Raw genomic sequence first — 13765 nt, 5'->3', positions numbered from 1 at the left:
TCTAGTCACGGGTCGCAAAGAGTCAGACATGATTGAGCATGCACAGATGTCTTAAGCCAATTCAAATTACAGGATTTTATTTAAAGTCTTTAATTTTGTATATCTGTTGGTTCTTGAGTTTTTTGATGGCAAAGAACATACTTCATTTATAGAGTATTTTTCCTGCTTACATAGATGTGGTTGGTTTTTTAAGAAATTTCAGGCAATGCTATACTTTAAGGTATTTAGAAGAAAGCAAAATCTCTAAAATCACAGTATCCAGAGGCAATTGCCATCATCTTTGGTAAATGTCCTTCTAGATCCCTCTTTTTGAATATATTCCATGGGATTATATGTGAGCATGTGGAGACATATGTTATCACATAAAAATGTATATGTTTACCTAATGAAACCACAGTATAGTCTGCTTTGCATTCAGTGATATATCAGGGAGATATTTTCTCTTCAGTGCATTTAAATACACATTATTCAATTAGGTCAATAATGTTATATTTTATTTAATCAATTTCCTATTATTCGACACCTATTTAAAAGTAACTTCCTTTTAAAAAACAGCACTGTGTTAAATATATTATACAGCACTCATTTAAAAATCATTTTTATGGGCATATTATATATCTGTAGCTTAACGTTATTAATAAAAGAGTTACCCTGACTTCTGGGGGAGTATTATCTGTATTTTCTTGGAGGGTTTAAAATAAGTGTTAGCAGAATCCATTAACTATTACATTATAGTGAAGAATAGTCATGACTTACCAGGTACTGGCACCTTCTTGCCCTTTACTGTTACCCCACCCCCACCCCCCCAATCACGTAAATAGCTGTTTTTTCTTTGCAGTCTGCATTGCCTCAGGAACAAAGGTGGCTCTGTTTAATAGACTCCGATCCCAGACAGTTAGCACCCGATACTTGCATGTAGAAGGAGGTAATTTCCATGCCAGTTCTCAGCAGTGGGGAGCATTTTACATTCATCTCCGTGAGTATAAAAATATGCATTTGGTTTTTTTAGTGTGAAATTAATTTTTTTTAAATAATAAGACTTACAGATATATTTAGTCTTGTTTTTATAAGCAGATTAATAAATTTTAAAGATGATAATTTGATCTCTGTTTCCATCGTACTGCAGTGGATGATGATGAATCAGAAGGAGAAGAATTCACAGTCCGCGATGGATACATCCATTATGGACAAACAGTCAAACTTGTGTGTTCAGTTACTGGCATGGCACTCCCAAGATTGGTATGGCCTTAATGACCTCATGACTGTTTATAATAAATTTTGACAGCTTTCCCCCCTTTTTTGGTTGTTTATCTGGACATGTTCGATAGAGGGCACTCTAAAGTTACATTATGATTTATTTTCTTAACTAATGTAGGTTCATTATTCATTCTTTGTGGTGCTTGCTGCATCCTAACACAGGCCCAAGTTTTCAAAAGCATAGAAATTGTAAATTTCTTTAAAAATATAAGCATAGTTTTTGTTAGTTTACTCTCCTGCAAAAAGATAGAGACAGTGTTTGGGCTTTTTGAAATAGTAAAAAACTGCTTTTCTTAGCAAAGTGAAGCAAAAGCCTCTTATACATTCTGCATCATATTCCCCCTCGTTTTCTGAAACAGAACACAATTTAGTTGTATTAAAGATGGAAGGAGTTTATTAGTAAGTTGGATTAAGGTCAGCTTGGGGGAGGGGCTGAGTGAATGGAAAAACTTGAGTATTACCTTCCTGAATATGCTTTGTATCTCTTTGATGAAATATTTCATTGGCTGATATTTTCTGGGACTATTTCAGCAGGGAGCTGGGTTGATCTATAATTATCTGAGTTAATGCATCATCTTGTAGTTTTTGTTATCTTTTTCTGTGTTGTGGTTGTACAAGGTGATTTTATTTCCCATTTCAACTTAAAGCCAAAATATGTGAAACATAGTAATATAAGTTTACAAAACCTTGAACCTAAGATAGATTATAAAAGGGAGAAAGGGAATGAAGGGTGCATAAATTAGGAAGACACAAACAAAAAAAGGGACTGAATAAATTTTACTAAAGTGTTCTTCTTATTTATTCTGTGTCACTATATTCCAAGGATCGTGTTTATTTGCTCTGGCATTAAATGCTTGTACTTTGGCGGCACAATTCAGAGGCTTATGTCTCTGACCAGCAACAACTTATATATAGGCCACTGAAAAGACTGACTCAAATCTAAAAATGGTGTTTTCCCTTAGTTCCATGTAAAGTACCAGTCTGCCTTGCTTGAAAGTCATCTTTAATTGAATATTTTTACATTCAAAACTGTGTGGCTCTAATTATAAAAATGAAATAAAAAAAACCTGATCCAGAGAATGCCTTAGGAAAAGTTGCAGTACGATCGTTAACATTGTTAACAGTACATACTTCTTTCTAGAGATCACGTGATTGAGGCATTAGTTTCCTCAGAATCATAGCTAGGCTTTATCTACACTACTTCCTGCCTGCCTGTCCATCCACTTAGATACAGTTTTCAATGAAAACATGTTTTTCAGAGGAAGCATTCTATAGTTTTCATATGCTTTTAAGAAGGATAACACTGCCTTAATATCTAAAGTTTGCATTTTATGTTTCCTAGAATATTAGCCTTGTTAGAGATCCTTGCTTGGAAACCACTGTCCCCCCCAAGACCAATTTCAACGGGATGAAGGTCTTAGTGAGAAACCCTGGTTTGGGTACTTTGAAACCAGGCACAATCTATGTAGATCTAGCCAACTAACAAGAAACATCAGTTAGCATTTGTCTCATGCTCTCAAGTCTGTGAGATACCCCAGAAATTTGGGACAGCTAACATCTGTTAGATAAACTAATCAGCAGCATAAACTTAGCCTGGGCATTTACAAGGTATAGTGCTAAGAGTATGAATAAGGTATGTTTTCTGTCCTTACGGGCTGCATCCCAGTTACCTAAGAAGTGCAGTAAACACTGTACCAGTAACCTGCAGAGCCAGCACAGAGGAGCGAGAGCTGGGTGCAGTAACTCCTGGTGTTAGAGTTCATCACTTTCTCATCGCACGTAGCTCATTATAACATTCACGCTACCTGGCTTCTCAGATTTCTTTCCTCTTCTTAATAATTAGAAATTATCACAGCAAGTTTTTGATACCAAATAGTAGGGGGCGTCTTTGGTTTGCTTATTGGTGAGACCAGGCCACTCAGCGGTGTCTATGTCCAGGGAGCTATTGTGAGAAATAAAATTGAACCAAACGTGACCCATGTTCTCAATATACTCATTATTATTAAGTAGTGAAGAAACAGTAGGTTACAGGGATAAACTGTTATAGGCAGATCTTGAGTCTTATGTGGTGAAGTCATAAATGAGTGTGGTAGACCTACAGGAAGTTTTAGGCTTACATCATTCAAAATTCACTGTTTCTTTAAAATTCAAGCATTGTTAAATACAGTTTTAAGACTAGAGTTGAATGGAAACATTTTACTTGAGTTTATTAATTAGTTTCACAGAATATATTAGGAAATATAATTGCTAAAAGTGTACTGTCTCCCTTTAAACTCGAAAATTAGTGGTGATATCAGTAGGGTGACAAATAATCAAATAAACTGCAGAGCTAAAAATATGTAAATATGAAGAATGTTGACTTAAAAATTAGGATTTTTAATAGTTGTGGCTTAAGTTGAAAAAAAATGATCATGGAATATAAGTTAGGTGTGTGAATTAAGTAATAAAAACCCAATAGTACTGCATACTATTTATAGCACTCTTCTGAGCACTTTTACAAATATCAATTCATTTAACCCTTCCAAAATTCTGAGAGTTATTAAGAATGTTCATTGTGGAGCAAAGTATTACAGTCCTACATGTATACGTGCATTCTACAAATAACCCTGAGCCTTTCACGGGCCAGTCACTGTCTAGATGCTGGAGATACACTGGTGAACAAGTTAGACTTCCTTTCCTCTTGGAGCTTATGTTTTGGTAGGGCGATAGACAAAAAAACAGCTAAAGAGATGTCTACATAATGTTATTTAAAGGTTAGTATAAGTGGCAAGACAAATTAAAACAGGATAAATACATAGGGAAATGGGAGAGCTTACAGTGGTCAGAGAAACCTTTATGAAGTGGGGCTGTTTGAACAGAGACCATAATGAAGTTGGGAAACAGAAACTGGCTGTGGAATGTTTCGGGCTGACAGAATGCGAGCAAAAAGAAGACAGAAATGTATGAGGACTGGCAAGGAAGCCACTGTAGCTAGAGCTGAGAGAGGAGTGGAGAGGGCACGTGCCAGGAAATGATGCTGCCAAGTAAGCCATGGGCAACATCTTGTCAAATCCCTCTCTCTGTCTAGAGTAAAACTGTCTGTTAACCTGTGTACAATAGGAGGCCACTTGAGGTTCTCAAACAGAGAATGATGGCTGGTTTATGTTTGGAAGGATAATTCTGGCTGCTCTGTGAATAAGAGCTCAGGGAGATATAGTGGTGGAAGCAAAGAGAAAGATGACTGGGCTTTTGTCATAATTCAGGCAAGAAGTTGATGATGATACCTTAGACCAAGATGGTACTGGTAAGGTGATGAAAGGTGACTGATTTACTTAAAAGTTGCTGCTGCTAAGTCACTTCAGTCGTGTCTGACTCTGTCTGACCCCATAGACGGCAGCCCATGAGGCTCACCCGTCCCTTGGATTCTCCAGGGAAGAACACTGGAGTGGGTTGCCATTTCCTTCTCCAGTGCATGAAAGTGAGAAGTGAAAGTAAAGTCGCTCAGCCGTGTCTGACTCTTAGTGACCCTGTGGACTGCAGCCCACCAGGCTCCTCCATCCATGGGATTTCCCGGGCCTAACGGAATTTGTTGACAGATGGAGTATAAGAGAAAGTAAGGAGTCAAAGATGGCTCCATGGTTTTAGGATTGAGTGAACATGGTGTCATTTATTGAGCTTAGGAAGAAATAAAAAATTATGTTTTGGATTGAAATGGCTACTAATAGACATTTTAAGTGGAACTGTTGAATAGGTAGTTAAATATACAAGTTGAGTGCCTGAGAAAGGCTATGGCTGGAGATAAAAGTTTAGGAATTGCCAGCCTCTAAAGCTTAGACGGTAAAGAATCTGCCTGCAATGAAGGAGACCCGGGTTCGATCCCTGGGTCGGAAAGATCCTCTGGAGAAGGGAATGGCAATCTACTCCAATATTCTTGCCTGGAGAATCCCATGGACAGCAGAGCCTGGCGGGCCACAGTCCATGGGCTCACAAAGAGTCGGACACAACTGAGCAACTAACACTGCTACTACTAACCGCTAAAGAGAACAGAAGGTCTGTAGAGTATGGGAAGAGGGAAAGAGATCTGGGGACTCCGCCCCGGAGCACTGAAGGCAGTTGGAGCAGGTGTACTTCCGCAGGAAGCGTGCGCGGGTCAGATGCCGCTGCGAAAGCCGAGGTGAGGACAGAGCGGTGCTCGCGGGATTCGTCTGTCTTGAAGCCCTTAAGGGCCTCGCCAAGAGCGGCTCTGAAACAAAGTTGGAGCGGTTTCAGGAAGTGGGATGGTGAGGAAGAGGAGTTCTGCTGTAAAGGGGAACAGGGAAACGGGGCGGTGAGAGGGAAGGAGAAGGGCATGTAGTCGAGGAAGGGTTTTTCTCTTTTTTTTTAATGTCAGTGATTGGAGATTTTGGTTATTGATTTGCCACACCACTCGGCGTGCAGGATCTCAGCCCCCCAACTAGGGATCGAACCCGTGCCTCCTGATTTGGGAGCACGGAGTCTTAACCACTAGACCACGAGTGAAGTCCCAAGGAAGGGGTTTCTTTATTTCTGATTAAAGATGAGAAGTGGTTCCAGCATGTTTGGATGCTGTTGAGAGTAATCTTCACAGCCCTCAAACACTGAGTGATTACTTTCCATGTGATAAGTAACACTGAAGGTTTGAATACTACTATCTTTCAGATATCCTATGTGTTTTGTGGAATATTTGTAGTGTAAGGTCATACTATATAATGGAAGAGTTCAAACTGGGCAGGCAGCCAGCCTTGGAATCATACTTTGGTTCTTCAGCTACTGACCGGGTGAATTTGAGGAGCTTAACCTGACCTCTGCGGAGAAGGCAATGGCACCCACTCCAGGACTCTTGCCTGGAAACTCCCATGGACGGGGGAGCCTGATAGGCTGCAGTCCATCGGGTCGCTAAGAGTCGGACACGACTGAGCGACTTCACTTTCACTTTTCACTTTCATGCATTGGAGAAGGAAATGGCAACCCACTCCAGTGTTTTTTCCTGGAGAATCCCAGGGACGGGGGAGCCTGGTGGTCTTCCATCTGCGGGGTCACAGAGAGTTGGACACGACTGAAGCAGCTTAGCAGCAGCAGCAGCAACCTAACCTCTGAGCCTGTTTCCTAGTCTGCAGAATGATGGCTGTTTTATGTTAAAACAAAGCAACAGCATGTAAGTGTGATAATGGACTTAGGTACTAATTAGCATACCCATAGTGGTCTTTAGAGATAACTTTCCCTTTGATATTAGAATATTTGTCATTGTGTGTTATTGGAGAGGTCATCTGAACTTGCTACTCAAAATACAATTCATAGACCAGCACGATGAACATCAGCTGGAAATTAGCCAGAAGTGCAAAATTTCAGGCCCTCTCTGATTTGCAGGCTCAGAGCAGATGTATGTTAACAGGAACCCCATATGGTTTATACGGATGTCAAAGTTTGAAAAGCACAGATTTAGAAAGCAAGTGCCTGCCTGCCCTATTGTTTTTAGTCTCCTCATTCTTAACATGTTTGCAATTTAAAAGTATTTTTATGCCTTACTTTATTGTTTGTAAAGTTTGAAAAGCACAGATTTAGAAAGCAAGTGCCTGCCTGCCCTATTGTTTTTAGTCTCCTCATTCTTAACATGCTTGCAATTTGAAAGTATTTTTATGCCTTACTTTATTGTTTGTACATGCTATTGTGTATGTAGATATGTGACAGGTATCTATGATGTATTATTTCATGGCAGATTCTTGCCATGTAGTCTTGACAGTGTAGGAAATGAAGACTCTCCATATGTGATGACCTTTCCTTTTTTAATTGTTGAAATGCAGATAATTAGGAAGGTTGATAAGCAGACTGCGTTACTGGATGCCGATGATCCTGTGTCACAGCTCCACAAATGTGCGTTTTACCTTAAGGATACAGAAAGAATGTACTTGTGCCTTTCTCAAGAAAGAATAATCCAGTTTCAGGTATGTTTCTAAATTGCTGGTAAAATCTAAAATGTGCACACTGTTAGGTTAGCAGCATTCAGAAACATGAAACTCTCATTTAAAAAATGTTAATATATCCAAATACATGAATCTGTGTTCAGATATTTATCCTGATTTCAAGGGTCCTTAGCCCACATGTTCTTCAGACATGTTAGTCATTCTACCTCAAAGAACTCAAAACTATGAGAATGTTCTAAGAGAAACAGTTAACATCTAATTCTGAGGGATGAAAAGTTCTTCAGATTACCCAAAAGTAGATGTTGGGTGTTCAGAGAGTCACCTGAAATTATGTGCAGACAACACCGTATGTAGTGGTCCATGCATATTTTGGAGGAGGATTCATAATTCTCATCAGATTTATATTGGGGTCTTCTAAGATAGTAATGATGACATGTTAAAAACTAATTAGTCAAAATCTAATTTTTAACTATGTTGACTCAGAAGGCCTTCATGAGGACATTTATGACATGAACAAATGATTTAATAGAATAGTTACACTTCCACATGAAACTCATTTGTGGACATCTGGAGGCTTTTCCCAGAGAGATGGCCACACACAGCTGGTCTCCTCAGCCCAACACTGGGTTGGCCTAGGTGTTTCGAGGTAGGAATAGGGGATTGCCGTTCACATCTTGGTTCCTTCCTGCTGAAAGTACAGAAGTTTCTATAATTCTCTAAGTAGGAGGGGACATCCATTCTCTCTTTGTTTTGTTGATGTTGTTTAGTCACTCAGCTGTTTTCGACTCTTTGTGACCCCATGAGCACAGCCTGCCAGGCTCTTCTGTCCATGAGATTTCTGAGGCAAGAATACTGGAGGGGGTTGCCATTTCCTTCTCCAGGGGATCTTCCCAGCCCAGGGATTCAACCATGTCTCCTGCATTGGCGGGTGGATTCTACACCATTGAGCCACCAGGGAAGCCCCCCTCTCTCTTAGGGATCTCTGAAGCATTTTAAGCAGCTAATTATATCTTTTATTAAGATCTTTTGTTAAAGATTATTAAATTAAAGAAATTATACAGGTACTGGTGTAATTTTACTTAAATGGTTATTCTGAAAGGTATTATTAATTTTTAGTATGTCACTTAAATAATTTATATTGAAATAAAACCTGCCTTACGTGAGGTTTCCATATTAATATTCTATTTTTAATTAGGGGTTGGAAAAGTATGGTGCCTGGGAAGTTTATAAATTTGTACTAAATTCTTTTCGTGGGCGTTACTTTGTTAAAATTGTCTTACAATACCACAATGTATATAATTAATAACCGTTCTTTGTTTCTAAGGCCACTCCATGCCCAAAAGAACCAAATAAAGAGATGATAAATGATGGAGCTTCCTGGACAATCATTAGTACGGATAAGGCAGAGTATACATTTTATGAGGGGATGGGCCCTGTCCTTGCCCCAGTCACACCTGTGCCTGTCGTAGAAAGTCTTCAGGTGAGACCTCTTACCAGTTGACTTCAGCTTTTTGCAACTGCTCAGCTATGATGTGGCATAATTTTACTTCACAATAAATTTGATTTTTCTTCAAATCCTGTGATTTGGAGGGTTTTTTACACAGTGAAGGAGAAAATTAGAGGAACACACAAAATTTTAGCAAGAAAATTTAAGTGTAAATCAGCTTGTATATTGAGAGTTTTAGTTCACTTTGTCTTTATAATCATGTTATTTAAAGGAAATAATTTTAATTTTTTTTTTTTTGCACATGATAGTTGAATGAAAAACTCATCTGTGTACTTTAATGAAAAATGAAATGTTTCCTCAACGTTGTTTTGATTTTCTGTGAATTGCAGTTGAATGGCGGTGGGGACGTAGCAATGCTTGAACTAACAGGACAGAATTTCACTCCAAATTTACGAGTGTGGTTTGGGGATGTAGAAGCTGAAACTATGTACAGGTACTTAATACAATTTTTTATATCATCCAGAGTTTTTGATGGGGGTGGGTACATGAGACTATTTCCCAAGAGTCCTGTGTTAAGAGGTTGATTGTCCTGTATTAAGCAACCTTGTTTTTAAGTTGCAGTTATAAAATTTGCCATGCTTTTAAGTGATTTCTATTTCCTCCTCAGATGTGGAGAGAGTATGCTCTGTGTTGTCCCAGACATTTCTGCATTCCGAGAAGGCTGGAGATGGGTCCGGCAGCCAGTCCAGGTTCCAGTAACTTTGGTCCGTAATGATGGAATCATTTATTCCACCAGCCTTACCTTTACCTATACACCAGAACCAGGGCCACGGCCACATTGCAGTGCAGCGGGAGCAATCCTTCGAGCCAACTCAAGCCAAGTGCCCCCTAATGAATCAAACACAAACAGCGAGGGAAGTTACACAAACGTCAGCACAAATTCAACCAATGTCACATCATCTACAGCAACAGTTGTGTCCTAACTACCGTCTTTTTGCTAGGACTTACACTGACTTGAGTGTGGCAAAATGTTGACAAAAAAAAAAAAAAGAAAGAAAAAAAATGAACAATCTTTTGTGGTTTCTTGGGAAAACTTTTCATACCAGATTATACTATTCAAAAACCCCATTACCTGCAAGTGCTGATTTGAAGTGCAGAAGCCACAGTAAAGCAAAACAAACAAAAAGCATCTAAATGTATAAACTTCTGGAAATCGAGTTTTTTCAGCTGTTATTTTTGTTTGGTTGGTTTTTGTTTGGTTTTGTTTAAATGGGCAAGAAATAGAGATGTGGCCGAAGTAAAAGTTAATCAAACTAGAAGACAAAAATCTAACATAGTTTTTATGGACCAAGGAACTTGTATAAGCTTTAGTAAAAGGTACATTTTCACCATACCTTTTTTATATCACGTATATAATACATCTTTGTTACCAAATAGGTTGTTCTCCTCCCCACCCACTTTGAGCTTTTGCTCTTAAGTACATTCAGGTTCCAAGCCTGACCATGCTTGTTTAATCTAATTACCATACTCTTCCAGGTCTTTCTGGTCCAAGGCTGGAACTGTTCTTTTTATTTTATTATTTTTTTAAAAGCTGAAGTCTTATGACTTTTCTTGAATGGAAGGTGTTTTGATTTCAGCAAGTCAAATCTTGTAAAGGCCTGCATTCATATTTCTTTTAAGATTATATGAAGTCTGTGCAAAAGCTTTAAAAAAATGCCTCTGCCTTGCCTGCAATACATGCAATGTACTTAGTCTCTATTCTCAAATACCATTGATAGTTATTTCTCTGTGTTACTTTTTTTTTTAATGTATTTATAGTGGTAATCCAAGAGGTTCTAACATTTACCTGAAATTAAATGTGGCCATTTAGTCATTAATGAGTTAATGGCATGGAACATGTTGGTTTTTACAGTGTTCCCTCCCCTTTTCCTGTGCAGAAATGTTTCTACTCAGTCAACATTTGTTCAGGTTTCCTCCCCCTCCTTATCTTGTACATAACTTGTATTATGTGTAAGTTAAACATTTTATTTTGAACTTGGAATATTCCCAGTGATTTCATTCAGCAGGGTGTTTTTCTGCCTTGTTGGCATATGATAACAAAAAAATATCATGCTAAGTATTTGCTACCAGCTGGTAGATGGTGCCCTTATTGTATAATGAGGAAAAATCTCAGCAAAAGCGTGGTTTTATTTACCTTTTTTTTTGGTGGAGGGGGTAGCCTAGGTCAAAACATCACTGTAACCTTGAAACAGGATGCTTTTACTAGATGACCAACTAAAATAGCTGGAAGACAATACTTTAGAAATGGATAGTTGTAAGATTATAAAAATGCAAATGTAATTTATCTTTCCATTTCTCTCCCGTTTTTTTGTCTTCTCTTCCCCAACATGAGTGTCTTCACAAATGTCACCTACTCAGAAAGCATTTCTTCTCCATTTAAGATTGGATTGCATTCCGGGTTGTGTGCTGCCTCTCTGTGCTGGACTCACCTGTTTTACATTGGTTTTGTTCCCACACTTTGGTTATACCTTTGTTCAGTTTCTTAGAATTGCGGCCGACTCATTGGGCTCCGTTTAGTACAGGAACTGTGTGTGTAATGTTACAGGACATGGTCTAGTAATACAATCATCTTTCTTCGAGTAAAAACTACCTCTCGATTGTGGTAAGCTTTTACTGTCCCATAAAACAGAAGCCACAAGTACCTTAAGGATGCAAAACTGTAACTTCCTGCATATCTTTCCGTACAGAAATTGTCTTTTTGGTGTCCTGGGCTATTTTGAAAAGTTTCCACCAGTAGACTTTTTAAAACATCATCATGAATAGCTTCCCCCTATTCCCACCCCACAGCTTTGATAAATCTTCATTATTCATTCTTTTGCTCTGACTATGCCATTGTAAATATAGTTCCTAACATCTTTAAATCGCTTTTTCCTCAGTTTTCAAGGGCGAAGTCATTTGTAAAACACGTAGTTAAAGTTATTGTGGTCTTTTCTTTACTGCAAGCCTTTTTAATTACTACAGGCTGCATTATGCTATATATAGCCTTTCTCTCTTTAAGTCTGCTCCCGTCACTAGCTTCTCTTGTAAGCTAATCCTGCCTCATACTTTAAATCTGTTTCAGTGACCAAGGGCAGAATTCTTTGTGGCCTTATCTTTCTTTGTTTTAACTGTTTACTGGCTTTTTCTTGCAAACTTGCTTCTTTCTGAGTAGTATTTATTCTGCTCTCTGTTGAGTCTGGAAGTAGGCTTCACACAGTGCTTTTTGTTCAGAGCGCAGAAATGTTTTCAGTGCTGCTGAAATGGGCCACAGGTTTCCCCCACTTCCCAAGTTTGTTATTTAGTTACCAATTTATATTAAATTAACTGATAACAAATAAGATGCTTTTGAAGCACAAACTATTCCTCCCCACCACTGCAACTCAAAATATTTTTTTTCAAGTTTATGACTTTATTAAAATGAACTTTTGCTTTTTTACTGTTTAACTATGTCTAATTTTGGCTCTGTTTATTTTAATAAGATAATTGAACTGTTAGACTGTAAACCCATTTCCTCCTCATTGTTGGTTCTTTTTTAAGATTTAAGAATATACTCCTACAGGCCCCTATCCCCACCCCCCGCCACCGTTTTATGCCATTCTACATACCACAAACTGAAATGATTTGTCTGTTATGGCTTATCGTTTGTCAGTAGTTCTTTTGTCAGCTGCTTAAAAAAAGTTTTTGTCAATTATTTTCAGTGTATAATTTACAGGAGCCTCGTCCTCCAGTTATAGTATTGTAGAACGTGGCCCTTCCTCCAGTGGTGGCATTATTAGAGATGCTGATCATTTTCCCTCATAAAGGCTCTCAGAATGGTAACCACTTCATTTAAAGTATAGTGTGTTCAAGTTTTTTGTTTTAAGTCATATATTAGAAGTATATCCTGTGCTTTTATGATTCTATGCAGTTTCTGAAAATATGCATAGAAGCTGTCTCTTATCTATTGTTTTAATTGATCACATAGATTGAGAAGGCAAACAAAAAGCTATAAATATAAAATGCCCTTTTTATTTTGAATGGTTTCAGAGTTGAACACTAGTATAATCTGCTGCTGACTTTTCTTAAACCACGACAAGTAAAGATATCCTTATGTGTGTATTAACTGGTAAAATATTTGTCACTCTTACTGCACAGACTTATTTGCGATAATAACTGGTTAGTTTTGTTTTTTGTTTTTTTTTAATGAAACTAGTACTGTCTGTGCCCTCACAGGAAATTGTCAACAGTTTTTAAGAACTAAACTATTCATGTTTAATCAGATAATCCATGCAGGGGTGAGGGTGGTGGGGTTCTTCTTTGAATCAAAATGTTATTCAGTTATTAACTAAGTTACTTACTTTTGATTTCAAAAGCAGCTGTGTTTCTGATGAATACTGAACAAATGTGTGTAATTTTCTGTGCCAGACTTTTGACTTTGTTTTCAAGCACTGTAACGTGGGATGGATGGTTAGAAACAATAATATATTAGGGTTTCTATTTAACCCTTTCAGGACTGAACTGTATTTCCTTTTATTAATTTTTCCCTGTGTTGTGATAAATGTCTGCCAGCATTCAGTACTGTGTTGGTCCCGATGTAGGTTTAAGTGCTCACTTTTAGCTTCTTTCTTGTACCTTGCAGCATGCTCTGCGCATCCAGCCCTAAAGGGTTTATTCTACAAACTGTGCGCCTGTGAGGTCTGTTAGCAATAAGACAGAAAATTGAGCAAGTTTGTACCATGATTTTGTAGAAAAAAGAATCTGCTCAGTTCCATATTTCATCCATGAGAAACCTGCAATACGGGCAGTTTCAAGAAATAAATAAAAAGGAAATGTAAACCATTGTAAAAGTGTTCTGTTGGATGTGCCTGACACATGTATTATCATCATTGATTTCAGAATACTTAAAGTTTGTCTGTTTATGGTTTTACCTTGCTGTCTAAACTTAATAACTGTATTGATTTTATTTTTCTTTTTTGCATTTTTAACTAGATAGTGCTTTAAAAAGAAAGTTTTGTGGGTTTGTTTGGTTTTTTTTGAGAGGGCTTTTTTTTTTTTTTTAAATCCTTGTAAATGGGGAAATGGCCTTTGGACAACTCAAGAGTTGTCTTCTAATTCAGGAATATTT

General features: G+C 37.9%; 1 protein-coding gene across 6 annotated transcripts in view; it reads left to right on the top strand.

Annotated features, from left to right (window-relative positions):
* The window catches only part of RBPJ (recombination signal binding protein for immunoglobulin kappa J region), a 227418-nt gene extending 213931 nt beyond the window's left edge, over positions 1 to 13487 (top strand). For all 6 annotated transcript variants that reach the window (XM_020897618.2, XM_070452070.1, XM_020897626.2 and 3 more), the window contains 6 exons: positions 839 to 976; positions 1127 to 1239; positions 7056 to 7196; positions 8500 to 8655; positions 9012 to 9115; positions 9290 to 13487. In XM_020897618.2, coding sequence (XP_020753277.1) covers positions 839 to 976; positions 1127 to 1239; positions 7056 to 7196; positions 8500 to 8655; positions 9012 to 9115; positions 9290 to 9605 — 968 coding nt within the window. In that variant the 3' untranslated portion in view covers positions 9606 to 13487. The remainder of the gene's footprint in view (positions 1 to 838; positions 977 to 1126; positions 1240 to 7055; positions 7197 to 8499; positions 8656 to 9011; positions 9116 to 9289) is intronic.
* The last annotated feature ends 278 nt before the right edge of the window (positions 13488 to 13765 follow it).

This window comes from Odocoileus virginianus, chromosome 21 (genome assembly GCF_023699985.2).
Source record: "Odocoileus virginianus isolate 20LAN1187 ecotype Illinois chromosome 21, Ovbor_1.2, whole genome shotgun sequence".
NCBI classification, from domain to species: Eukaryota; Metazoa; Chordata; class Mammalia; order Artiodactyla; family Cervidae; genus Odocoileus; species Odocoileus virginianus.
This window is presented reverse-complemented; position numbering and strand designations above follow the sequence as displayed.